A 26,480-nucleotide genomic window follows, 5' to 3' on the forward strand; every position below is an offset into this window, starting at 1 on the left:
TCCATTTGAGGCTTCTGTTTTTCTTTTTCTTTTTTTTTTTTAATTGAAGTGATTGTCCAATTTCCTAATCCAGAGATGGCAGAAACAGACTATATAGTGCTGGTTTATTACCATAATAATGTAGAGGGCTTTTGATGGGGTACTTTGTTTTTAACTTGGGCTGGTTATTGGTTTGTGTGTGTCTGTGCATGTGTGTAAACAAAAGTGTAAACATTTAAAAAAAAAAAAAAACTTTTTCCCCGGCAAAATCACTTTAGTCAAGTACAAATATAATAATATAATAAATACATGCAGTGATAAATGTATTGTAAAATAAATTAAATTGGCAGTTATGATATGTCTAGCCAGATTTTGCTTCAGTACAGGTGACACTACTGATGGTTTGGTATGATAAAATAAGCATTTCTCCTGGGGAAAAAAAAAAAAAAGGAATCTTGCATGTTAAGGTCTTGTACAAGGCTTCCAAACTGCTGATCTCCCACCATCATCCCCCTTGGGGTGCGGAGAGGAAAAGAATGCTATACAGTTGCATATTATATCCTAGTTACAGAATCACAGAATCATCTAGGTTGAAAGAGACCTCCAAGATCACCCAGTCCAACCTCTGACCTAACACTAACAAGTCCTCCATGAAACCATATCACTAAGTTCAACATCTAAACATCTCTTAAAGACCTCCAGGGATGGTGACTCAACCGCTTCCCTGGGCAGCCCATTCCAATGCCTAACAACCCTTTCAGTAAAGAAGTTCTTCCTAATATCCAACCTAAACCTCCCCTGGCGCAACTTTCGCCCATTCCCCCTCGTCCTGTCACCAGGCACGTGGGAGAATAGACCAACCCCCACCTCTCTACAGCCTCCTTTAAGGTACCTATAGAGAGCGATAAGGTTGCCCCTGAGCCTCCTCTTCTCCAGGCTGAAGAATCCCAGCTCCCTCAGCCACTCCTTGTAAGACTTGTTCTCCACACCCCTCACCAGCTTCATTGCACTTCTCTGGGCTCTCTCGAGCACCTCCATGTCCTTCTTGTAGCGAGGGGCCCAAAACTGAACACAGTACTCGAGGTGTGACCTCACCAGAGCCGAGTACAGGGGTACAATCACTTCCCTAGACCTGCTGGCCGCACTATTTCCTATGCAAGCCAGGATGCTGTTGGCCTTCTTGGCCACCTGAGCACACTGCTGGCTCATATTCAGCCGACTATCAACCAGTACTCCCAGGTCCTTCTCAGCCAGGCAGCTTTCCAGCCACTCATCTCCCAGCCTGTAGCTCTGCTTGGGGTTGTTGTGCCCCAGGTGCAGGACCCGGCACTTGGCCTTGTTGAACTTCATACAGTTGGCCTCAGCCCATCGGTCCAGCCTATCCAGATCCTCCTGCAGAGCCTTCCTACCCTCGAGCAGATCGACACATGCAGCTAACTTGGTGTCATCTGCAAACTTACTGAGGGTGCACTCGATCCCCTCATCCAGATCATCGATAAAGATATTAAAGAGGACCGGCCCCAGTACTGAGCCCTGGGGGACGCCACTAGTGACCGCCCTCTAAGTTAAATATCTAGTTAAACATCTGAATGTTAAATGTCTAAACTGACATAATCATTTATGTCTCAGAAGATGAGCATATAAAAAAACAAACACCAGAAAACAAATTCTTTAATTTATTTTTTCCCTCTCTATTTTCCCCCTTATTATTCTCTCTCTCTCCCCCCTCCGTTGTGTATCTTTACTTGTTCAATCATGTGCTTTTTCTGTCTTTTCCTTCTGTTACGTTTTCATACTACATAGTAAAATCTGGCAGGTTATATCCATTCCTTGTCAAAGCATGACCTTTTCAAGTCATCTTCAGGAAGGCTGAGAATAGTGTGCTGTTCCAAATCACGTTCAAATCAGCAATTTTTTTGTTTACATTTTGTCTACCCCGCTGCCCTCACAGATGTGTTACACTACCCATTTGAGTGATAGAAATGTATCTGCCTCAGTGAAAGTAAACCTTTATAAAACCAGTTTGATCAGTGATAAAAATGCTAATGATAGCCGCTCAATTAGTAATACAGACAAATTGCCATAGCAAATTCTGTTACCCTATCTCTGTTTCATTTATGGTAGCAATTTCATGGGGCTCTTCCTGTGTTGTTATCAGATGCTGCAATGAGTGACAGTAACTTGGAGACACGAATTATGACAGCAGATGTAACAGCAAGTCAGCATGTACTTGTGTGCGCACTTCAGGAACTTGGAAGCCTCATCCATGGCTTAGGAACTACAGCAGCACCATTACTGCAGGATTCCAGTACAGGTACATGCCCTGAATTATTCATGTACCAGAGTACAAAATATATTCCCTTGTTCACCGTGATCTTCTCTGATTGCTTATGGCTAGACTGTTCATTCTTAACAATCTGTTGGGATCCTTTGTGTGGCATTGGCTATATCAACCTTTCTTCTGGCATACAGTCTCCTCAACGGGACCTCCTTAATTCTGTCCTATTCTGTTTTCTTCTACTAAGCTAAAAAAGGAAGAGGGGAAGTTGACTTACTGCATGCCATATGAAATCTTTGGGCATTGCCCTAAGAGATCTATATCATCTTCTGCCTGTACTAGTACATTAATTAAAATTAAAAAAAAAAAAAAAGAGAAGAAAAAAGATCAGTGTCAAAGTTAACTTCATTAAGGATTGTATTTAAACTGAATCATTTTGATCAAGCTGCGTGTCTTCATCTACCTTTATTATTTTAGCTGCACTGAGAATGGTTTTTTTTTGTTTTGTTTTTGTTTTGTTTTATTTTCTGGGTAGTTTTGTGTGGACATCTGTTTCCACTGCTTGGATTTCTGATTCCTTGAGAACACTTACAGACATTTTCTATTCATGTTGGTGAACAACGACATGATCTTTTAGGTTTTGGTGGTTTTTTTCATCCTATTACTTTTCATTTGGGGTAACTTTTTTTTTTTTTTTAAGTATTGTGACATTTAAATTTGATGACAAGTAGTTCATAATAAAAATCAACAGTACTTATAAAAGATAAGTATAGAAATTAGATACTAGCTTGTTCGCCAGTTTCCCGTATGCGTTTTTGCTGGTTAACGTCATCTTAGGGATCATCTGCTTGCCAACTTCTTAAACATGTTTATGCATTGTATTTTTCAGGAGTTCTGGAAGCAGTAATTTCTGTCATCCTTCATCCCAGCATTTCAGTTAGACTAACAGCAGCATGGTGTTTACGCTGTATTGCAGTAGCATTGCCCTCCTATGTGTCCCTACTCTTGGATCGTAGCATTGAACGTCTGAGTGCATTGAAATCTTCCCCGGAAGCAGTAACTGGCTACAGTTTTGCTGTTGCTGCTTTGTTGGGTGCAGTAAAACACTGTCCTTTAGGAATTCCACATGGAAAAGGGAAGGTATGATCTGAATACTTTACTTCTAGACAGTTATTTGATGTCTTTTGCAGCAGTATTTGCATGTATTCTTTATCACATGACCACAAAAAGCAGGATACTGTTGTGACATTTTCTTTGCTCGAGAAGGGGATTTCAAATAAGCAAGTGCTTTTCTCAAATGTGTCAGGATTTTGAATTTTTTGGGAAACATCATTAATGACTTTATTAACCATTCAGACTCGTATTTTTTTTTCTAATGGGGAAGTTTTTTATGTACTACTACCTGTTTTGGGATAGAGGTCAATTCTGTGGAGCTGTGAGGACTTAAATTTAACATCCTAAAGAAAGGTTTACTTAGAGAAAACATTTTTGGAGTAGAGTTAAGTTTTTCAGAATTTCAAACTAAATTCTTTCCAGCAACATTACAGCTTCTGTAATGCTGGGCCAGTTTGGCTTAAATTAGAAAGCTGACATTTTGTCTCTTTCCCACAAGCTTCACAGCAGTGTTAATGGTAAGAAAATGCTAGACTGGAGAACTGCTGAAATGTATCAAGCTTTGCCAAATCAAGAGATTTTTCTTTTCATAAAAATAATAAATAAAAAAGTATACATACAAATCTACTGCATGCTGTGATGTTAGAAATAAACGTCCTGAAAGGAAATTCGTTCAACCACAGATTATGCCAAAGCAATATTTCCCAGTGCCATCAGTGACTGCAGTGTATGGTTAGTCAATGCTTACACCAATAATAATAATCCTGTTGTTATCCTGAAAATCCTTAGTCAAGTCCAACAGCTTTTTATCAATTCCAACAGATATACACTTTCATGGTAATAAATAGTATTTAACCAAAATAATTTTATTGCGTTAACATAGTGTAAGATACTTGAGCCAATCTCTCTGCTAGTGCAGATAGGATATACTGTGCTTTGAAGTTTTATGGATATCCTGATAGAGAAATGAAGGTCAGAAGAAGAAGCTGTTACCATCTCAATAAGCACTTCATCCACAGTGTTGCTCACAGCTTGAAAAACATGGTGCAACACAAATATCAGCAGTACATTCTAATCCTTTGCAAAATGTAGAAACTTACCTTCTCACTTCTACCTTTATGTCCATTGGCTGTGGAAAGGATATTTTCAGAAGAGGCGCAACTTGTCGAAAGGATTGTGGGTTTTGATGTTGTTACACCTCTGTAAGATGAAAGGAGTGCTTTAGGATATTAGTAAAAATCACCCTTACCAGTGATTCAGGGCCACCTTTTCACTGTTACTGAGCACTAGCAGTTCCACTCCACTCCTCAACAGACATTACTAGGTGCAGTTCTCATTCAATTTACCAAATGCTGATGAAATAATTCATATTATTAGGGGGGAAAAAAAGTTCTTAGCTTTTAAAAACTGTTGATTGGCTCTAAGACCATGGGGATCTAATCTAATGATTGGCTCTAAGACCATGGGGAGAGAACAAAACGACTGTTGTTTGGCTAGTTGTATAGAAAAGGGCCGTTCAAATACTATACACCTAAACAGCTAAAGTATCTGTTCGACTGAGAAACTTAATTCTTTACAAAGATTTCTGTTAGAGTAATTGAATAGGATGAAATAAGGCCAGGAGGAGGTATGGGAGGGCAAAGAAAAGTGTGGGAGAAACACTGTATTCTGTACTAAGCTGGCAGGGGGGAGAACAGAAGAGTTCACAAAAGCCCTTTTGCTAGGAACACTGCCAGTTTCCCAACTAACTCCTCTTCTGGGGAACTGAAAGAGACCAGTGTTAAACAGAGCAGTTCTGAAAAGGAAATATCAAGTGTAGACAGTAGTGATCTGGACAGAAGCTGTTTTATGTTAATACCTTTTCCTTTGAGAGAGTGGTTAGAGTTGCGGGTGGAACCTATTCAAAGCAAGACAATAAGTAGTGGTTTTATATGTAACATTCCATACTAGTGCTTGTACTTCAAAAAATCTTTTGAAAATAAAACATTTCTACTAGTACATGGATAGAAAAATTGTCAGAAATCATTCAGTGAAATCCTTTCTAGGATGTTTGTTTATCAGGTACTTAGAATATACCAAGTGCTTTTTAAATTTTAGAATCAAATACTTTAAACCTTAATCAAAAATCTATCGAAATAAATTTATTCATTTGCAACCAACTGATAGTATTATGGAATTTGGTAAAATATTTTACAGTCTGTTAATGTTTAACAAAATTTTCTAAGTTCACAAACTTCAAATTTTCATGAAGCTAACTCTCGTGGAAACTTTCATGGTTTTAGAAGTGTGCGAAGAAATTATGTAAGGATGTCTTTACTGAGGCTTTTCATGATATTGTTGATAATGGCACTTATTTGTAACGGTAATTTGCAAGCAATTTGTTTTGGCAATCAGTTATAACATGATAAGGAAAAAAAATACTTTTAAACAGTTAAGAAATCTGTATGTGAAACACAATGTGAAGCCAGCGATTTGCAGAATGCTCTTACAAGTTTTAGGCACCTGTGGCAATTGTCCATGGACACCCTGTATGTTCTTCCCTGTAAATTCTAGGTAGTTTGTGCTTTTCTACCAACTGAAGATTGTCACTTTGCATGTAGCACATCAGTAGGCACATGCAGTTATTGTGGAGAAGATCAGACAGGATTGAATTATGCCTTAGCATACCCTTCTAACTTGCTTATTTATTCATACTATTTGTTGATTTCTAAACTGTCAATGAGAATTGTAGGATTTATGCTAAAACAAGGATAAAAAGAACTTTTACCCCTCTTGCGACTTCTTCTGAGCTCTAATTCATAGGTCTTACGCTATCCTTTTTCTATATAGTGGTATAAATAGAGTATCAGAACTCACAGGAATATGTATGGTTAGGATTAAAGAGAATTATCAGGTCTCCTTTTACTTTTGGTAAAAGAAGGGACAGAGAAGCTAAGTAACTTAGCTGGTACCCCACAGCAACTGTTGAAGCCATCCTAGACTAGCACTGAAGTCCGTCATTACATAAGCCTCAGTTATTATAAGCCTACATAAGCCTCAGTTTTTTTTCTGTTGCAAATACAATTGAAAAAGCATTTCAGTTAGTTACTAAGATGCTGATGCTCTGTTTTTCTCTTTAATTTTGAAGGTAATCATGACTGTAGCAGAAGATTTGTTGTGTTCTGCTTCTCAGAACAGTCGCATTTCAGTGCAGCGAACACAGGCTGGATGGCTGTTGATAGCTGCCCTCATGACATTAGGTAAATAGCTTAGTACATTTTACTTAAACTAAATTGACCTGTTCAATGTTCTGTCTCTGAATTTATTTTTTCTGATGTTTAATTTCACTTATCACTGCAAAATAATTCTAAAATAACAATGTAAATATTTAGAAAACTTTATAAAATAAAAATGCCATTACTTTGAAATTTGCTATTAGGTCATTGGAAATAATGTCTAAAAAACATTGACTGGTTGGGACCGCTGTTAATTAAATATGGAAAGTAAAATTTCAAAATCACTCTAACCAAATGTCCTTGTGGTTATGAACATTTACAGTGATTATTTATTTATGTATTTATTTCAAGATCTGTCCCAGCACAAAATGAATAAGAGCGTTGTTCCCTCTTGTCAGACACTTGAAATATTACTGAACTTTCTGATACTTATTACTGCTCAGATTATTGACTCTAATATTAAACTACTAATGAAGAATGTGTGTTGACAGCTTTGTTCATGTATTAAGCCACTTTTCATGTTTTCAGCTATTATTTCAGCCCAATGGCTCCCAGTTTTCTCTTTTATTAGGGAAAATATGCTAATATTACCTGAAACTACATAACTTTATAACAAACGTTTGCTTTTCTGAATGTTGCTATTGCATTATATCTCTTCTACGGTGGTGATCCCCAGGGTCTGTGCTTAGTAAGACAGAGGCTGTAGCTGACTTGGTGGCTTACTAGTAAATGTGTCAGTGGGTATGTAGTCATGTATGAAAATGGAATACCGAGGAAACATTTGACCAATGATACGTGAGTAGGCTGGGAAAGTAGCATAAAGATTTGTTTGCAGCTGTAATGATTTTGTGAATGTAGAAAAAAGAACCAAAGAGAATATTTTTACTCTGAGTCTTCACATTGGTATGAAAGCTGTCAATACCTACAGGTCCTGCAGTTGTCCAGCACCATCTGCCACGAATGCTGTTACTGTGGAAGTGCGTCTTTCCATCATCCCCCAAAGACCTAGAAACAGAAAAGACACGAGGAGATTCTTTTACATGGCAAGTAACACTGGAAGGCCGTGCTGGTGCTCTGTGTGGTAAGTGGGATGTACTGTCTTTAAAGTTGGGTTGGTGGTTTGGTTTTCCATCTGAAAGAACAAAGATACTTCATATAGATTTCTTTTCCTGTGTGGTAGAGGTTGTATTCACTCTCCAACATTACAAACTTGTGCGTGTATATATATATTTACCTATGTGTATCTATATAAGTGTATTTCATTATTGCAAAATAAATAAAAATAAAAAATCAGAATGAAAATATGTGACAGAACAGGATTCTTTCTCTTGTTCTTCAAATCAGTTATTTCCAAGCAGTAGATGGTATCAGGAAGGATTCTCTTTTTTGTTGATGTTGTTTAACATGCATATCACAGTAGCATCTGAAGACGCAAACCAGGATATCTTCTGTTGCTTACACAGTCTACTGTATTTAGTAAATAACAGTTCTGTTACCTAATAGCTGACTTACTGTAAGCAAAATAGGCTTGGTGAATCAGTCAAACAAATTTGTGAGAGCATTTCGTTGTGAAATATTGGGAATTTGGGTTGTCAAAAGACCATTTCACTGCTCTTCAAATACTTAACGTGTTGCAGTCATATACTCTGGAGTATTAACGAGTCCTTTGCATAGCAGAAATGTGAGCTGCAGTATATTGATCACCATTCTCTCTCTGTTAAAATCTATCAAAATGTGTGGAATTCAACAGTAATTTCATTTTAGAAGTAACCTGAACAATTAATCATTAAATATTTGTTTATTTTGGAATTAGGTCTTTTATGCCGTATATTTTCTAGATAGTTTTTGAAACACTAATTCAAGTTTAATTTTCTGTAAACAATGAAAAATACTTAAGTACATGTAAGTTGCTTCTTAAAGTACAGTAATTAAGCTAAATTTAAAGCGAAAACTAATAACATAAGCAGTAGGTAATCTGATCATCATCCTTTTCCCATTTTTTTTTCTTTTATTATAATTGTCATGGAGTTATCATGAAGTTGAGTTGTATTCAACAACTCAGTTCATAGCAAAAAAAATGCTTACATTCACGTATGCAACTAGAAGTCAAGGTACAAATGTCCAAGCTGAGACACCAGAACAATGCATCTGTGAATGTAATTTTTTCATTTATGATTTTATCAGTTTCTTAAATTATTGGTCAAAATGCATTTTTTCCCATGCTTTCTTCCATTTTTAAATTTTAAGTGAGGTAATTATGTGATTTTTTTTCTAGATATCTCACTTTAATTAAGTTAAATTCCAATTCCTTTTTTTAGCTATCAAAAGCTTTGTTTCCCACTGTGCTGGTCTTCTTACGGATGAAGTCGTTCAGAGACTTCTTCCTCCTCTCCCAGGTGCTGTTGATTTATTGACACAGTAAGTGTATCAAACTGTTAAATGAGATTCTGATTCTGAAAAGCTACAGAGCAGTTTTCTTGCAGTTGATTTAGTGCACTTTCTTAAGAACTTTATTTTCAAAAGAACGGAAGTTAGAGTATAGAATTTAGCTGTATAGCTGAAGACTTTAGCTGGCACAATAATAGCTGGCATAATAATGTCTTACGTATTAAACTATTATATAAAGAAACTAAGGGAAGAAATTATTGTATGCTTTTGTTGAGTTAATGCCTTTATTCTGCTTTCTTTTTTTATTGAACATATACGCTTGTGTGTATCCGTGGTCATTCTTATATAATAAAAAGCTAAGTTCAAGAATACCGTGGGACAAAAAGTTTTATAGATGGTCTTGTTTTATATTTAGATTGACAACAGAGCTGTAAAGAGTTTTGTAATTTTTTAACTTTTTCCTCTATTTCAGAATAAGTAGTGATTTAATGTGTTTGGGCTCTAAACTCTAACTCACAAAACATATATGCACAAAAAAAAGTTAATTGTAATAAATATAGGTACAACCAAAGGCAATAGAAAACCTAATTTATTTCTCTAGTATTAAATAAAAGGAATGACTGGGAATGGACCACCAAGAGGTTCTGCCAGAGGACGTGAAATAAATTGTTTCCCTTCTGCTATTGCTAGTGCAAATCAAAACTGTACCTACAAGATGTATAGATTTTAGAAGTATTCAGTAGAGTCTAATACAAATTAAACCAGTGATGCATAATCCTTAAACTCTTTAAAATGTCTTAATATGCTTTTTGTATTTTAAGGCTTTCTTCGATATGTAAGTCATACGGGAATTCCTTAAAAACATCATCAACAGTTTACAGACATAAACTTTATGAATTACTGGCAGTATTGCCTCCAAAGACATATGAAGGTATGTACTTTTCTTACAAAGAAATATCTGTTAAAAATGTCATGGGCTCATTTTTAAATTTTTGTTCAACATATTTTCAGCTAGCAAGATGTAGTTTCACCTTTTCTAACAAATTTAGTCCATCTGTTTATATTTGATGAAATTGTAGTGAAGTCACAGTGGTTTTGAAAAGTTGGTGTTCATGTTCTTCCTTTTCTTCCATCTCCTATTAGAAATACAGACTTGTGTGATATTTTTAGTTGAAACTTGAAGGTAGACAACCTTGCTATTTTTAATTATTTGAGGAACTGACTTCCTTTTGATACTAGTCTGACTTTCCACTGAGTTCTTAATCCGAACGATATAATCTCAGCATAAATCGATTGAAAAAGATTCATTAAAAGATTTTAATTTAACAGAATCACAGAATGACTAAGGATGGCAGGGACCTCTGGAGGTCATCTGGTCCAACACAGGGACACCCAGAGCAGCTTGCACCAGACCATGTGCAGATGGCTTTTGAAGATCTCTGAAGAGGGAGAGAGTAATTGCTAAAAGGAGACTTATGTATAACAGATATATTAATCTTATCCTGTGCATATTGCTGATTTAAAAAATGTATTTAAAGAAACATGTAAACAGAATCTGGGAACAGACTCACTTTTCTGTAGTGGAACATAACTTGCCATATTTAAAATCTAATCTAATACCATAGCTACTGCCAGATCAACTAAAACATAATTTTTGTCATTTTTAAATTGTCACGTGAATAGTTTGCCACACAATACTGTATAGACTAAAATAAATATGACTCAGCCCATATTGGGCTGGGCCATATTTATTATGGGCCCATATGGGCCAGCCAGCCATTGAGTTAGTTGTGCCCTCTGTATCATGGAGGAAATGCTCACTCAAATAATCTGCTCCATCTAGTGGTAACTGCTAAAGGAATCCTCATAAGGATAAATCACTGATTTCTCTGCCCTAGTCATTGTCATGTCTCAGGTCTGAATATAGCACTTGTTTTATATATATATATATATTATTATATATATATATATGTCATGTATAATATTCATTTGAGAATTGAAGCTTAAAAGCTTAAAATGTCACCTCCATCCCTCAGAGCAAGTTCTTTTCTTCTTTTATTACAGGGCACTAAATTTTTTAGAATGCAGGTGTTTGAGGTTGGGCAAGTTTGACAGTTTCTTGGTTTGTTTGGGATTTCTGCATATAGTCTAACTATTGAAAAATACTATTTTACGGTCTGATGCATGAAGTCTGAGTCTTGGGAGAAAGCAGCGTCCTAGCTGAGGGTGTTGCAATCTAGAACCAATAAATAAAGTTTAAAAGATTGGTTATGAGTAAGTTGTCACACTGCTGAAAGCTTTGTAAATAGCATTTAGAATCAAAACACTAGTTTGACAGATAGATAGTCTGAGTTGTTCACCCATTTGTAATATGGCCGTGTGGGACTGAAGAAAGAATGGAAAAAGATACATTGCAAGAGCTTATTTTCAAGGTCTATTGTATTTTAACCATGTAAGTAGGTGTCATTTAGAAATGCTAAAAATCTTTTTAAGGTAAAGATTATAAGAAATACCTTTCTTTCCATAGTATTTCTAGTATGACAGCTTCATGGAGAAACTGTGTGCCTTTGCAAATACTAGGATTTTTAAAAATAAATTATTGGGAAAACAATATGATAATGGAACTCTGGATGCTTTCTTCTATGTCTAATGTTAGTTATTATCACAAGGAAAAAAAAAGTCATGTTGCACAACCTGGCATGTTTTGCATGGTTCAGAGTGATGCACTGAATGAGGAGCGTTCACCTGTTTTATTTCTTCTATTTTCATTTTCTTAGATCAAGGTAGACAGAGGCTAGAAACCTGCAAGGTGTTTCGTTTTGTTGAGGAGGGCCTCATATAACTTGAGTCATAAGTGCAATTATTTGCAAACAGTGTGGATCTAAAAACAAACAAAAAAAAGTGGAACAAAACAAAGTATCCAACAAAAGAAATGTTTGGAAACAGTCTGTAATCGTAGCTCTAAGCTGCTTTCTTAACTCAAACCTTCAGATTTCTGAGGTCTATGATACTAGGACTTGTTTAGGTTCTGCGTGGTCCTTTCCTGCTCTCTTTCCTCATCAGTGATGTTTTTGTCTTGATGCTTCCAGTCACCAGTAAGATCAAACAGTGGAATTTTGAAGGCTTACTGTGAGTGTGCAAGAGTAGAACCTGATTTTTTACCTTATTTTAACAGTTGACAGACACAAGAATGTACTAGGTTAATTGATACATTTATTATTATACTAGGTTAATTGATTAATACATCAATGAAAAACATGTAATGTTTTAGTTGCTTTCTTTGGTCATGTGCAGAGGGTTAAAACGTTGCAATGTAGCAGATAGAAAATATGCATTTGTCAGGCTGGGAAAAGGTGTTTTTGTTTCAAAGGTGATGATTCACATTCTAGATCACTTCCATGTCTCGTTAATTTTGGATGATAATGTGCTTATATCTTTAAGGCTAAAGCATTTCTTTCTTGTGAATTAATATACAATTTTTAATTATAATGTTCAATTTAAGAATTTCACACAGGTAGTTTGAAATTTGTTTATTAGATTTGCTTCTGTTTTCTGTGATCTGGAATTAATGGTTTTTTATCATACAACTCATTAGGGTTCTTTACATTCTTCAGCTTTTCATGCTTGTTATATTCTCCTGTCTAAACCATAAAATGGAATACAAGCATTTATTTCTCTTCCCTGATAGGATGAGATGAGTGGTTAGAATGCTGGAACAACATTCTGGCTCAAAATTTGGATCTATTTTATGCTGGGATAATATTATTTGGCACGTTGAGAATCGCTAAGTGGCTGGAAGTAAAATAAATGTTTACTTTGTTAAAATAACTCGGTTAAAAATGCTGAGTATCAGCATTAAATTTGATTTGGAAAACTGTTTTCATAGAAAAGAGATTTTTCAATTTAGCTTTATTCTACTGTGATATATAACAACTCATGAAAGAGCAGTTTCTGGTTGTTCTTAATTTGGTGGGGTTTTGTTGTTTTTTTTAAGGCTGAATTTCTGTCCCTTTGACACAGTATCTGCGTCTTGGAATATATTTGACAGTGCTATCATTTAAAAATTGAGATTTGAGTTAAGCATTTTAGAAAAAAAATGACATACTTGCTTTTTAGTCAGAGGCTAATCAGAAGCAGGAGAGAGACGTGGTTGCAACTGTGGTGTTGCGCTTTTTGGAGCTTCTGTGTGTTGAGAAAATATAAGCAACTTTAGTGCTACAGGGTAATTGCCTCACATAGTGATGACATTTTCTAATTCATTACACCTTGACTTTGCAATCTTAAAACTCATATGTAACACTTGTATAAAGAGTATGTATACACTTTTAAGATCAATTCTGCAGTGGTTTTCAATACTACTTATCAAGTACACGAGGCATTTCTCAGCATGTATAGTTTAGCACCAGAAAAGGTTCTTTCAGTGTGGGGACGGTTTTAAAAAATTTAGTCTGACTCTGAATGCCTGATGTTGTTTTTTTTAAGTATAATAATGTACAATATTGGCTGAATTTTTAGACACAAAAATATGTGGAAGTTTTAATTACTAGTGTAAACTATCATAATGAATGCAGAGTAAATTCCTCATGGTTTGCTTTGTGAGTGCAAACTCCTGAAACAGTGGAGTACAGTCTGTAGCTTTTGGTTAGTTACCAACCTTATGAATGTTTTAAATGGCTTCTGCTTGCCAAGTCCAAGTATTCCTGCCTGGTTATGTAACACATTCCACAGCATTAATTTTCAGCAAATTTGTGGTAGAACTATGTCTGTCCTTCTAAGTGCCTTTTTGCCTCTATTTTAACTGTAAATGTACCTAACTAGCGGCATTATGCCTTCTGTAAAGATAAAGGTTTCTGTTTTTCATCTTCTAGATCACTGTATGCAGAGTTTGTTTACCTTAAGTAGTGCTCCGTTGTTTTCTGTAGCAAGAAGAGAGTGTTCTCCAGTTAACTATTTGAGAACTTCAGAAAAATGTTAGATGGATATTGCTATTTCAGTATAAATATGTTTTTGCTCATAAAATTGCACATGGCAAGTAATTAACTGAAATTTTTGAATATTTTTTTTCTTTCATTTGAAGGAAGCTTCTGTGCTGTTCTGAAAGAGCTGGTTGCAGACTTAACTATACCAGATAGCCAGATCGATGCCTCCACATTCTTGCTTCCACCCCTTTGTCACGAAGATGATCTCCTTTTACTTGGTCCCTTACTGCAAGAGACTGACCACCGATTTATTGAAGAGCAGGTATTTCTTGGCCTAATACACTGGTGGCACTGTGTTCTCAATCAGTTCTAATTATTTAGGTCAGTGCTGGTTATGACTTGGTTACTTATATCTTGCAGCTCCTTTTAGGTAACAGCGTAGCTGGAGGCAGCCTGGAGTATGACCCTTACTCAATATATGAGAAAGTTGCAAAGCGTGATTCAATACCTAAACCACTACCTCCTGTATTGTCTGTTGTCAGTGCAGCAACTCGTCTTTTTGGAGTTATTTTTTCCCATATAGGAGAAACTCACAGGTAAAGTAGTAGTTTTAACTGTTGGGGAATTTGGGAGATGCTAAAAGATGGTCAGTGTGCTTGAGATTGAATACCGAAGAAATTTCTGAAAAAATGAGTGAATTATGAAAGTAGATTTTGTCAACTATGTGATTAACATTATTCAGATTAGAAAATGGTTAGACTTTCTGTTTAAAGTTGCTCACAATACAAAGGCACATCCAGTAAGAGTTTACTGTCATCATAATAAATTCTGTTGACTGAGAAAAATATTAGTTTTGTTTTCAAAGGCCGAACAATAAAAAAATAACATTACACAATTATTACAGTACAATACCTAATTACTAAACATTTTGAAACAAACAAGGGAAAAAGGTAAGAAGTTGCAGCAAAATTTAACCCTTTCACTGCCTCATTCTGCATAAAAAGTGAATGGAGAGAAACAAGTATATGTGTCTTCATACAGTTCTGTAAAGGCTGAAGGAATTAGAAGAAGGATGAAGAAGGCTGAAAGGAATTAGATAGTTCTCTTGGGTTTTGTGTGTCTGTATATGTCTTCCCACTGCCCACATGGCATTTTGATTGCCACATAAGCATGCCAATTGCAGAGGCATGAAATTCATCAACATTTTTGCATGCTGGTGCTTATTCCTCATGCTGTTGGTAATTTTCTTGAATGTAGCATCAGAGCAAATAAATTATTTTTTGATTAAATGTACCTTGGTCTTTTTAAAGCCACTTGTTGTTAATCCTCAAATCACAATCCCTGTAGGTGAAGATGGTTTTGTAATTTCCTGTAAAGGATGAGTGTTCAGCATGTGAGTCCTGAGTCTTGATGTCTTCACTGCTTAGATTGGCTATTCTGTCACTGTATGGAGTTTTGTTTAGTGTAATCCTAAGGCAGTTGTTTTTATACACGCACACCTGCCAGTAAAATTGCCCCGTGCTTCGTATTGTTTTTCTTATTTCCATCTTCATTCTCTCATGAGTAACTACTTTCCCCCTCCCACCAGTTTGTCTGTGCTTTTTACCCCTCTTGTCATCAGGTTGCTGGTTGTTCTTCACCCATTTCTCAATACCTGAATTATTTGCTGCGTATAACTAGATTTTTTTTTTATTTTTTTGACTCCTCCTTTCTCAATTATAAGGCAAAATATATCATTCCCATATACAGTACCTTTTAATAGTATGTCTCATGTTACTTAAATATCAGCAATTATATGCAAACATATAAGTTATAAGGGAACAAAAGTAAAAAGCTCATGAACTTAGAGTATGATCATGTAATAGGGAATATTAAAAAAAAAAGTAATAGGATGCCAGTTGAAGGAAAAGGCTTGAGACTTAAAATATTTGTTCCAACTCTTTCTCTATACAATATAGGCTTTGATATGTGTTATAAAGTAAAAAGACAGATTGATTTTCCTTCACTTCTTAATTCTGTGAGTTTTTTTCTCTTTTTGTTTAAGGCTCCAGGTGTTAGAACAGTTGTTGAATTCCATAAAGCAAACAAAAGGATCACGGCAACAAATAGTACAATTAAATGTTGTGTCAGCCTTTTCTACTTCCTTGAAGGTAAATCTTTGTTTCTCTCCATTGTTTTTCTTCCACTTTCCCAGCCCAAAATGTTGATTCTGTTACTAAAACATGGCATCCTTTGGTTCAAGTGTGTCTTTGTAGATGTCATTTTCATTAACCATCTAGGTAAAAATCAGTCCCACTGTTTTCTGTGGCAATATTTGTAATGTCATATTCCTGAAGTGCTGAATAGTCACAGTTAATTTTTTTCCATTTTTAACATTAAAGGGTGATAAAAAACTTTTTAGTACACTATAGTATATTACAATCTATACTAGTGTAATTCCAATAGGAAATAGATGGAAAAATTCTGTTAGCATCATTTCCGTTTGTTTCACTGTTTCTTTCATATTTCATACTGTAGAGATAAAGACAAGTAAAGATGAGTAAAAATCATCTCATTGCTATCAGCTGTTCTTTGCTTTTCCCTGATGCTTTATATGTGTTTTCCTCTATTCATGTGCAGTTCTCATTCTTTCCTTCTTAGATTTTCTTCAAAATAAGACAAAATGTTTTCATAATAGGCAAGACCTCTCATTATACAGTATTAGTATTTCTGGCATATTTAGTATGCAATTCAACTGCTTTAGTTTTTGCTCATACTCTTTTTTTTTTTTTTTGGACTGGGATTTTTTGATTTCCTTTGTGTCATTATTCTGTTGTTACTATTTTTCTTCTCGATGTTTCCCGAATTTTTTGTTAGGGTGTTGGTTTATTGTGTTCTTCTACAATTTATCCATTATTTTTTAAAATCAGAATGTTGATAGTATAATGTTGTGATATGATGCTTGCTTATCTGGAGTTAGACTTCTAACTCTCAAACAGCAAATCAAAATTAAGGGACTCCTCAGATGAGAGGGAAATAAAATCCAATTCCTTCTGCAGATCTTGAAATTTTTTCATGACTGACAGAAAAACACATTTTGATTACTGTACTGCCTTGAAGTTTAATATATTTACTGTCTATTTTTAGCACTTGGCCAACTGCAAAGGAAGTTTAGGTCCAGAAGAAGTTAAAAGGTCTGCTCTTACATTGGTAATGGGTGCCTTGGAAAGCAATAATCCCCTTCTGAGGTGTGCTGCTGCAGAGTGTTGGGCCAGGTTGGCACAGGTGGTTTCTGACAGTGCCTTCACTGCTGGATTAGCACAAGTTAGTTTTGACAAGTAAGTTCAAAAAAGTACAGTAAATTACTCGTTGAGTTTTTAAAAACACTTGAAATATACCTGGGCCCCAGGATGATGATAATTAAAAGAATAGTCACAAAAGCTGTATGCCTTTTTTAATTTGATGTCACTTGAGAAATTATCAGGAAAAAGCATTACCTTGTTTCTGCATATAGCTCTTAGTTTTACTATTTAAGATGATTGTCTAAGTAAGCACATAGACGTGCAAATGAATTAGATGGGCTGCTGTTCTAATGACATTGTTTAAGTGTATCTAAAAATATTTTTGCTACTTCTTTCAGGTGATAGATGATAAACTTAGAATTTCTGCAATATAACCATGTCTAATAAAATACTTTGCTGATTATGTATTACAATTTCCATTTGTAGATGTGCTTATTGCATAGTATCAGTTTTAGATATCACATTAACAGCTTTCTTTCCTTATAATTACTAGGATAAAATCTGCTAGAGATGTGGTGTCAAGAACGGGCCATTCTTTGGCTCTGGGATGTCTGTATAGGTACTTAGGAGGAATAGGTTCTACTCAGCACCTGAATGCATGTGTTGGAATCCTTTATACCTTATCTCAGGACAATACTTCTCCTGATGTACAGGTACACTTATCTAAAAACGTTCTCTTACAAATTAATTGATTTACATTTTAAAGTAAAAGTTCTTTTCTTGTAAGAATAACATTTCACAATCTGTTAGATATAACTCTCAGGTGATGGCTGGAGCAGCAATGAAAACTGTAGCCCAGGCTCAAAATCTACCTTCCAAGCAAGAGCTTTGATGAGAAACAAGAGGTTCTTTTTTCATGATCAGTGAGGATCATAAGGCTAAAATATGCTGGCTTCAAAAACAAGATCAGATGTTTTAGGAATTGATTAATTTCATGTTTACCTCTGTCTTGACCTTGAGATGGTACCTGGTTTTTCTGTTCTTGTTGGTTTTGGTCTCTGCTATGATGTATGCTTCACAGCATTTTTCCATGAGGGATTACGTAGTAAATAATGGATTTGTAGCTTGAATGCTACAGAACTTGGTCAAGATAGTTCCTTGAATAAAGCAAGATGTTTTGAAGATTATTCCTGTCTAAAACTATCTATTAAAATAGCTTTAAGAGACATTGAGTGTATTGCATGAGATCATCTAAATTCCAATTAAAGAATTATTTTAAGCCTTACCTACATTATCTTTACTTAGAGAAGCACCGTATGCTGGCATGAAACAGATGTGGCTATTGGTGCAAAATAATCAAGACAGAAAAAACAAACCATGTTTTAGTCATTCTTGTAATATTTGTGGTAATTCTGTTGTTCTTGCACATGGGACTCTAAGACGTTTTACAAACAATGTGTTTGAGGAATAATAACATTAATTTAACCTGCCATTAATTTATTTTTTAGAAATGAAGAATGACAATTTTTTAAAACAGTTCTTTAATTGCAGAACAAAGTTCCTCATGAAATATTCAAAATGGCTTACTAAGCACCTGGTTCTTAAAAGTGCTTTCTAAAACGTCTCCATTTGTCCCTTGGGAAACCTATAAGGACAACTTTTTTATCACACAAACTGAATTTCTTTGCACTATCAATTTTTAAAAGATGTTATGTATATTCTGTCCTATAGGCATAACATGGTTGCTTCTTTTATTTTACAGGCATGGGCACTACACTCTCTGTCACTGATAGTAGATTTGGCTGGCCCCTTGTATCATGTGCATGTGGAACCTACCTTATCTCTCATTCTCATATTGTTGTTGACTGTGCCTCCTACCTACACTGAAGTTCACCAAAGCCTTGGTCGCTGTTTAAATGCACTGATTACCACGCTGGGCCCTGAGTTGCAAGGTATGGATTATACAATATTACCAGTCTTTTTTGGTTTAAGCATCAAAATTATGAAACATTGTTTGAATGTGCAATTCAAATTTAATAAGCAAATAAACATCTGTTAAGTTTTTTCCTTGTTGCAATTCAGCAGCATGGACCATGAGTTTATGCAATCAAGATGACATGGCTGCTGGTTTTCCAAAAATAGTGTTTCTTTTTGACATCTTTTCTTTAATTTGAAATGGTATTCCAAGCCTTGCATTGGGCTGATAATTCTTACACGTAGCATGAAAACATAAGGTATTACAACTTAAAAAGTTTGGTGCCAGTCTGTCTTAGCTATGATGCAGGCATGTAAAATTTGGCCACCTAAAATGATGCATCAAGTTTTACTTACCTGAACACTGAAATTTCCACAGAGCAATAAGATTCACTGATATCAGAGTATAACAGATATATGCACACAGTATTCTTCAAGAGGATGAGAGTTACAGGTAGCTTGGGGTAAAGATGGGTTATATTTTGAAAGAAAAGGTTTTTTTAAAGAACAAACAAGCTAACATTTTTTCTTCTGAATATAGGCAGCAGTGCGACAGTTTCAGCCTTAAGAACTTCCTGTCTCCTGGGCTGTGCAGTGATGCAAGATAATCCTGACTGCCTTGTTCAGGCTCAAGCCATCTCTTGTCTTCAGCAGCTTCACATGTTTGCTCCCCGACATGTCAACTTGTCTAACCTTGTAAGCTGCCTATGTGTGAGTATATGTTTACTAGTCTATACCAATACAATACTAGTTGTATTTTAAAATATTGAGTTCAGAAATGCTTAAAAAATGCAGATGGTTCTTTAACCAGTGTAAGTGATCATTATGTGGTGGTGGGGTGTTCCTTTAGGCAAGTATTCTCCATGTTTTTGGTTATTTTCTCAGTTTCTGTTTCCCTTTATAAGAGAGCACACTGTAAAAAATCTTGTCCTTCTGAACTACTTGAAAGTGTGTTCTGCTGCTCTTAATCAGGCCAGTTGTCTGTTAGAACATACTATCCATTACAGTTTTATGCTGGATTTTACCAGCTATTTTAGCTGGCCAAAATTCTTCCTCAGTTGCATTTATGTCTTAGGTAAAGGAATAAAAATGAAAAAAAAAAAAAACAAGAGGAAGAAGAAACAAAAAACAGTGTGTATACTAACTATTGAGGATTGGTTTTGTTTGTTTTTTTCATGACGGTGAAAAATTGTAGATTTCTCTGTTTTGTAACATCTTCAGTACTAATGATTTAGAGTACTAACTTCTTGGTAGCCAGTATAAAACTTTCTGACACTTACATAAGTAATAGTCTGAAATGAGGTCTTCAGAAAAAAAATTTTTCAACCCTATTTGACAAAGAGGGGGGTTCTTTTGCTTGCTGGGTTTTGTTTGTTTTCCCAGAGTATCTCTCTCTTTGAATAGCTCCCAGACACTTAGCTCTATCAAGAAAATAATAATTTTCTGGTAGTTACTAGCCTTTGCGTCTTTTTAGGGGCTAGGGTTCTGTTTGTTTGTTTTTAAGTAAAACTCTGTCTAGTCTCCCTGTAAATCAGAGGAGAACAAAATAAAGACAAAGTGTATGTGTGTTTGTTTATTTTAAATCTGCTGTCTATCTTAACACGGCTCTTATTCACGTCTTCCCCAGGGTAATGCTTGTATATCAATTCCAACCATATATTGGCTTTGTATCAAGTTTAGATACCTTCCATTTGTCTTCATTCCATTTGTCTACAAAGATGATTGTGGGAGCCAGGAAAAATTGAAGGACAAGCTCTTTCAGCTTCATATCGTCATAGGCATATATATACTAGTTGCAGAGCTGGAACTCATCTGAAGTGCTCTTTCTTCTACCATGCATCAGCTACAATTTTCTCTTTTCTAGGCAAAACACGTTTTTTGTTACACTGATAGAGTTGAAACAAATGAAGTGAGTCACTCTCTTGCACAGAGGATGTGTTTAGCATTTGGGATCATTTGAAAGTCCATGGAGTTTACAGTCTGATTTCATGTACAATATGATCTCTCTAACTAATACCAAGTAGCTATGAATAAATAGGATGTCACGATGAAGTCTTTTTGTCTATATGACGTTATCGATTTCTATTATTTTTAGGAATTATCTCAACTACTTCCTAAAATACCTTATGAACTTTAAAATAATAATAAATTAAGAAGCATACTTCATGGCTTTGGTATATGTGTTTGTGCATCTATACACACTTGCGTCTTCGTCCTCTGAAACTATAATGAGCTTCAAAGAAGAGGACTCCACCAAAGTCAGGGGCCTTACATGGTTGAACTTTGCTCATGGTAAAGAACTTCTTACAGAACTAAGGCCAGTGTTGCTGATATTCAGGACATGTCAATACGTCACTCGTGAGTGTTATAAACGGAGATGATTTGAATGTGTGCTTTGCAGTTCAGTGAGAAGATAGTTGCACAAGCAGACATATTTGCAAAATTCACCATGCATCCACATAGTTTCCACCTTCTACCTCACCATCTCGGTAGAGAAGCAGAGTAAGCCACTGATTGGCTCTGAGATCTGCCCTCGACTGCACTTAGTATGCAGGGTGACTTTCAGCAAGTCATTCTCCATGAGTTTAAATTTTTATATGCAGTAACCAAAGTGTGACATTCCTCCTTGGCAAGGTATTTTCAAGTCTTAAGAAGTGAAGTATAAAAGTTGGGCATGAGATACTGTGGATATTCATCGCTGCACTCATTATTTAAGGCAGAAAACCGGAGAGGCAAAGAATCTGTTGTCAGATAAGTGATCTTTGAACTTTCCTCTCTACCCTCTTCCTCCAAGGTTTGCAGAAAATTTCTGTCTTCCAACTTACTTTTTAAGTTCTGAAATAGACATTCTCTTTATATTATTTATTTATTCATAAATGTAGCATTAGGCATGTTAACACAATTGCAGCTGCAAAGTACCTCCTCCACCCACTAGAGGATGACATGGGCTCAGGTCCCCACAGAATTTAGACCATTATGCTAGCACTGATGAAACATGGCCCAGGCAACGGCTTCACCAGTTCGGTTCTTTATTCATTTATTACATTAGTTAGTTATTTTATCATGTACATATGCATGTCTTTATCTAGTTTCCCTTCTCCAGCTTCTTGAAGTATTCCTTGTTTGTCAGCTGGATCTTTTGCACTGGGCTTGGCATCTAACAGGTGCATGTCCTGTCAGTTAAATTCTTGGCTCCAGCAGAATAGAAGTCATATCTTTCTGTCATGTCTAACGTTAGCTCTAAAGTTAGCTTTTGTAAGCACAGCCTTCTAGGGAGTTTATCTGTGGAAGTGTATGATGTAGTGAACACTCCAGTTTTCAGCTGCAAGATATTCAAGACATTTTGCAACAAAATAAACATACAGTGTCAATAAATATGTTCTGATGTTGTCTTGGTACTATTTATTTTAAGTACTAATTTTAAGGGCAGCTGGCTTGCGATTTAACTTTGTTCATAAATGTAAGATAAACTAAACAAATACATTTTCTGGTATGTTTGAGATAGCATTCTGAACTTTAATATATACTGAATTTACATGTAGTGGTCTCCTTGTGTGGTTGGTATCACTGTGATATTTATATTTTTGGTTTTGTCTTGACTGGTTTGTCATTTGTTTTTGTGCAGGAGATCTTGTTGGATAATTCTGTGTTGGTAGGTCCCCGTGCCTTGTTAATCCTGAACTTTAGCAGTTTGCAGTGTTGTTTTTATTTCATGTTTTATCTCTTCCTCTTAACCACTTTAATGTAATTTCTTTTAGCATGTCAAGTGACATTTGATTGCCATCCTAACCAGACCCTTCCTAACTTTCTGCAGAAGGCACACACATTTCATTTATGTGCTTAGTTAGGTATCATTTTAATCTTACCATGTCCAGTGCAGAAAGGGAACTATTTGTTCATTTAAGTTTGTATGTGGTGCTTGCATTTTTGTGTCTCTTGTTTAGTTGTGTCCCCTACTGAGAACATGGGAAAATGAGGGAGATGAAAAATGTGCATCTTGCCTTGTCCCGTAGCTTGAATCAGATCCTCTCTTTTTTTTCCCCCCTTTTAAAAATGAGCATGCAATTTATGCACGTCCAACTTGCAATAGAATGTGTAGCTTGCTTGCATAAATGTTGCATTAAAAGCCTCATTTTTTGTTTGTGAAGTTTCAGTTGAAGTATCTTGCAGAAATGCTTACTGAGTCAAGTTACTTTTCTTTTAGAAGAATTATGTAGAGAGTGTATCTATGTGTGCACTGAATATATAATTCCGAATATCGTAGGTTCACGTGCATGTACAAAAATTTGGAAGATGCTGCTTAGTTTTACTAACATAACAAAGCTGAAATTTTTATCACTTATTCTTTGTGTTCTTAAGTTGTTATTTTTAACTATGTTAACTAACTGATAAAGATTAGTTATTTTGATTAACATACATTGACCTCTTGCTGACAAATGAGGAGCATGACCTTACCACGAGGTTTCCCTGCAGCAGACACTCAGCTCTGTCTATTTTAGTTAAAGGATGGTGACAGCTCCTTTGTGCACCAAAGGGTACACAATTGCTTACTTGCAATGAATAACTTTTTCGATGATAACTTCAGCTTAAATTAGAATTTTCGTAAGTCTTGGTGTAGCTGTCCTGCCTGACCACGCATGTGGTTCATTTATCTTTGGGATCCCCTTAAAAATGTTCTTAAAACTGAAGTCAAGCAAATTAAAAATCAAAATGCTCTGACAAAGAAACTTGAGGCAATGGGTTTGGTGGGGGTTCTTTGTTTGCTTTTGTTTTGTGGTGGTGATTTTTTTCCCCCTTTTTAAGGGGTTTTGCTTGTTTCTGTGATAGTGAATCTATCATATGTTTTTCAGTATTTAAAACAAAAAACAAACAAAAAAAAACACACTGTCTTGGTGATGCTAAAATATGATGACACCATAAAGTTTTTGCTGGAAACTGCTCGGGAGAGCTGATTTGTCTTAGTGTGATACGTTTACCAGTAACTCTCTCCCTTCCTCTCACCTTCTCTAAAACAGTACGATGTAATCTGACAGTATAATCATTTTTTGCAAAGAAATTGCAGCAGTGTTCTTTAACCTTTCTTATAAACTTCCTTTTATGCATGGAGTTCAGATTTACTAAAGCCTGGTTGACTGTCTCACCCTTTTGATTACATTGGTATTTCCCTATTTACATGTGACGATGATTTGAGTATATTTCTCTTGCACTGAGTTTTCAAGTCCATTACATATACTCTGTAGGCAAGGAATAGCCTTATGCATTCAGACCACAATTCAGCTGTCGTTGAAGTTAATGGGGCCTTTCTACTGATACCGGTGGGAATTGGATCTGGCCCAAAACCAGTCTTGTAAATTACTTTTAGTGAGAAAATATTAAAAGCACTGATATGTTAAAACTGATTATAGGAGTTGCAAAATCTTTTATTTGGAGTTAGAAAAAAAAAAAGCTGAGAAAAATTAGCATCAATTCCATGCTTACTGACTTCACAGATTTTCGTAACTGCAATTATGGAATAATTCAGAAATTACCAACCTTATAAAGGCTTGTTAGCCATCTTATTGTTTCTTTTTGCACGTTTCAGGTGAATCTCTGTAGCTCATACTTGTTATTGAGACGTGCAGTAGTAGCTTGCCTACGTCAGCTTGTACAAAGAGAAGCTGCTGAAGTATCAGAATATGCTGTTGCACTAGTTAAAGAGAGCAGAGAAGATTTTACTCCAGGTAAGTATTGAAGTTTTGAGATCAAAGAACTTGACACACCGATAATGAATTCGAAACACACTCCACTATGAGTATGAAAACTTTGCTATGTTCTTGTTGAAGTCTTTAACACCCAAAGATTTTCTACTTCAGTTTTCTATATAGTATAAAATTTTGGAAGCATCAAACCTTTCTTAGTGGTAAAATACAATATTTTACAAAGATACTATTGCTTTTCATATACTCTAGATAGTAAATGTCACTAAATTAAAAAATGCAGATGCAATTCTAGAGAAACCCAAGCCTATAGCTTCATAGTCCTGCATCTTACATGTATTTTCATAATTAGTTCTACTTTCCCATATAAATCTCCTCTTAAATTAAAAGTCTGTCATTGAGGGAAGGTATGCAAAACCTGCTGAAGAAAGTTCCTGTTGACCTCTTCAGAGAATTAGCTAAGTAATGATTAGCTAGGATCCCTAGAATTTTCATGTCCTGAGTGTATGGAGCCCTCTTTCCTTCGAAAAGGTCTGAAAATGTTCACTAGCTCATCCTTATATACCCTTCTGTACAGGTATGGTGGTAATAAATTATGTCACTTTGGATTTTAATTCAAGCTCATTTGAAATTTTTCAGAAGATGGATTATAGCCATTCTGTAAAAATGCTGATTTTTGAAAAAATATTTCTGTGCTTGTCTTTTTGAGCTGTGCTGGAGAATAATTACAACTTCTGTTTTCAGTTTAAAAGATTATTTTAGATTTACCTTATGTTTCAGTGTGAGGAATCAGATAGCCAAAGACGATTTTTTTTCAGGAGCTCAGATACTATGGTGATAGTAGTGTTGTGAAATTCAGAGTGGGATTATTTTATTTCTGTGGGGTAACTCTTTTCCTATTGGTAGTATTATCTGTAAAAGTTCCAAGTGTGTTTTTTTTTAACCCAGATTACTTAAACATGGCATTAAAGCAATATATATTATTATTTCAAAAGTATTTGAGTACTAGATACTTGTTGTTTACATGCTACTCTGTGTGCAACCTTCAGTGGTGTTTCTGTGGCAATTAGTTTTATGATATATAGCATACATCTCACAGATTTTGTTCTTAGTAGATATTAACATCAGAGAAATAGGCCTGGAGGGGGCATTGCTGGGCTTGCTGGACAAAGAATTGGATCAAAGATTGTGCCAAGATATCAAAGAAACTCTGAGTCATATGCTTACTTCAATGGCAGTTGAAAAGCTCTCTTTTTGGCTGAAGCTTTGTAAAGATGTTCTTGCTGCCTCAGCTGGTAAGTACTAATAGACTCTAGTAGAGAACACAATGAAAATAAGGCCTGTAATAGTACATTCTGTCACTGAAGAATTGTTACTGCTTCTTGAATGTTTGACATTCATGAAGTGTATCTCACCTTCCATACTGAAACACTGGACCCTTTAACTTATTTCTTTCAGAACAAATATGACTTTTTCTGATTGCCTTTTTGCTATTGAAGAGGTTTCTGTAAGCATTGTAGTATGTCTTGGCTGTTCATATTCTGGCTGTTTTACTATCCTAATGTTAAGTTACTGACATACCAGGAAGGGAAATACAGAATACATTTGAGCTTGTGGATCCAGTGCAAATACCTACAAGGAAAATATTCAGACCATCTTTTCTATGGATGATAGGAATGATGCAGACCTATTACATC

At 35.5% G+C, this 26,480-nt stretch overlaps 1 protein-coding gene across 10 annotated transcripts in view; it reads left to right on the plus strand.

Annotated features, from left to right (window-relative positions):
- HEATR5A (HEAT repeat containing 5A) overlaps positions 1–26,480 on the plus strand; it is a 64,484-nt gene that overhangs the window by 21,713 nt on the left and 16,291 nt on the right. For 4 of the 10 annotated variants that reach the window (XM_035552080.2, XM_035552083.2, XM_035552081.2 and 1 more), the window contains 16 exons: positions 2,138–2,293; positions 3,147–3,397; positions 6,498–6,609; positions 7,514–7,666; positions 8,904–9,003; positions 9,795–9,904; positions 14,051–14,214; positions 14,313–14,488; positions 15,937–16,042; positions 17,019–17,209; positions 17,667–17,826; positions 18,876–19,065; positions 19,629–19,798; positions 22,713–22,739; positions 24,669–24,807; positions 25,896–26,078. In XM_035552080.2, coding sequence (XP_035407973.1) covers positions 2,138–2,293; positions 3,147–3,397; positions 6,498–6,609; positions 7,514–7,666; positions 8,904–9,003; positions 9,795–9,904; positions 14,051–14,214; positions 14,313–14,488; positions 15,937–16,042; positions 17,019–17,209; positions 17,667–17,826; positions 18,876–19,065; positions 19,629–19,798; positions 22,713–22,739; positions 24,669–24,807; positions 25,896–26,078 — 2,388 coding nt within the window. The remainder of the gene's footprint in view (positions 1–2,137; positions 2,294–3,146; positions 3,398–6,497; positions 6,610–7,513; positions 7,667–8,903; positions 9,004–9,794; positions 9,905–14,050; positions 14,215–14,312; positions 14,489–15,936; positions 16,043–17,018; positions 17,210–17,666; positions 17,827–18,875; positions 19,066–19,628; positions 19,799–22,712; positions 22,740–24,668; positions 24,808–25,895; positions 26,079–26,480) is intronic. The other 6 variants (XM_035552082.2, XM_035552084.2, XM_035552087.2 and 3 more) reach the window with 3 other exon arrangements.

This window comes from Cygnus atratus, chromosome 5 (assembly GCF_013377495.2).
Source record: "Cygnus atratus isolate AKBS03 ecotype Queensland, Australia chromosome 5, CAtr_DNAZoo_HiC_assembly, whole genome shotgun sequence".
NCBI lineage: Eukaryota > Metazoa > Chordata > Aves > Anseriformes > Anatidae > Cygnus > Cygnus atratus.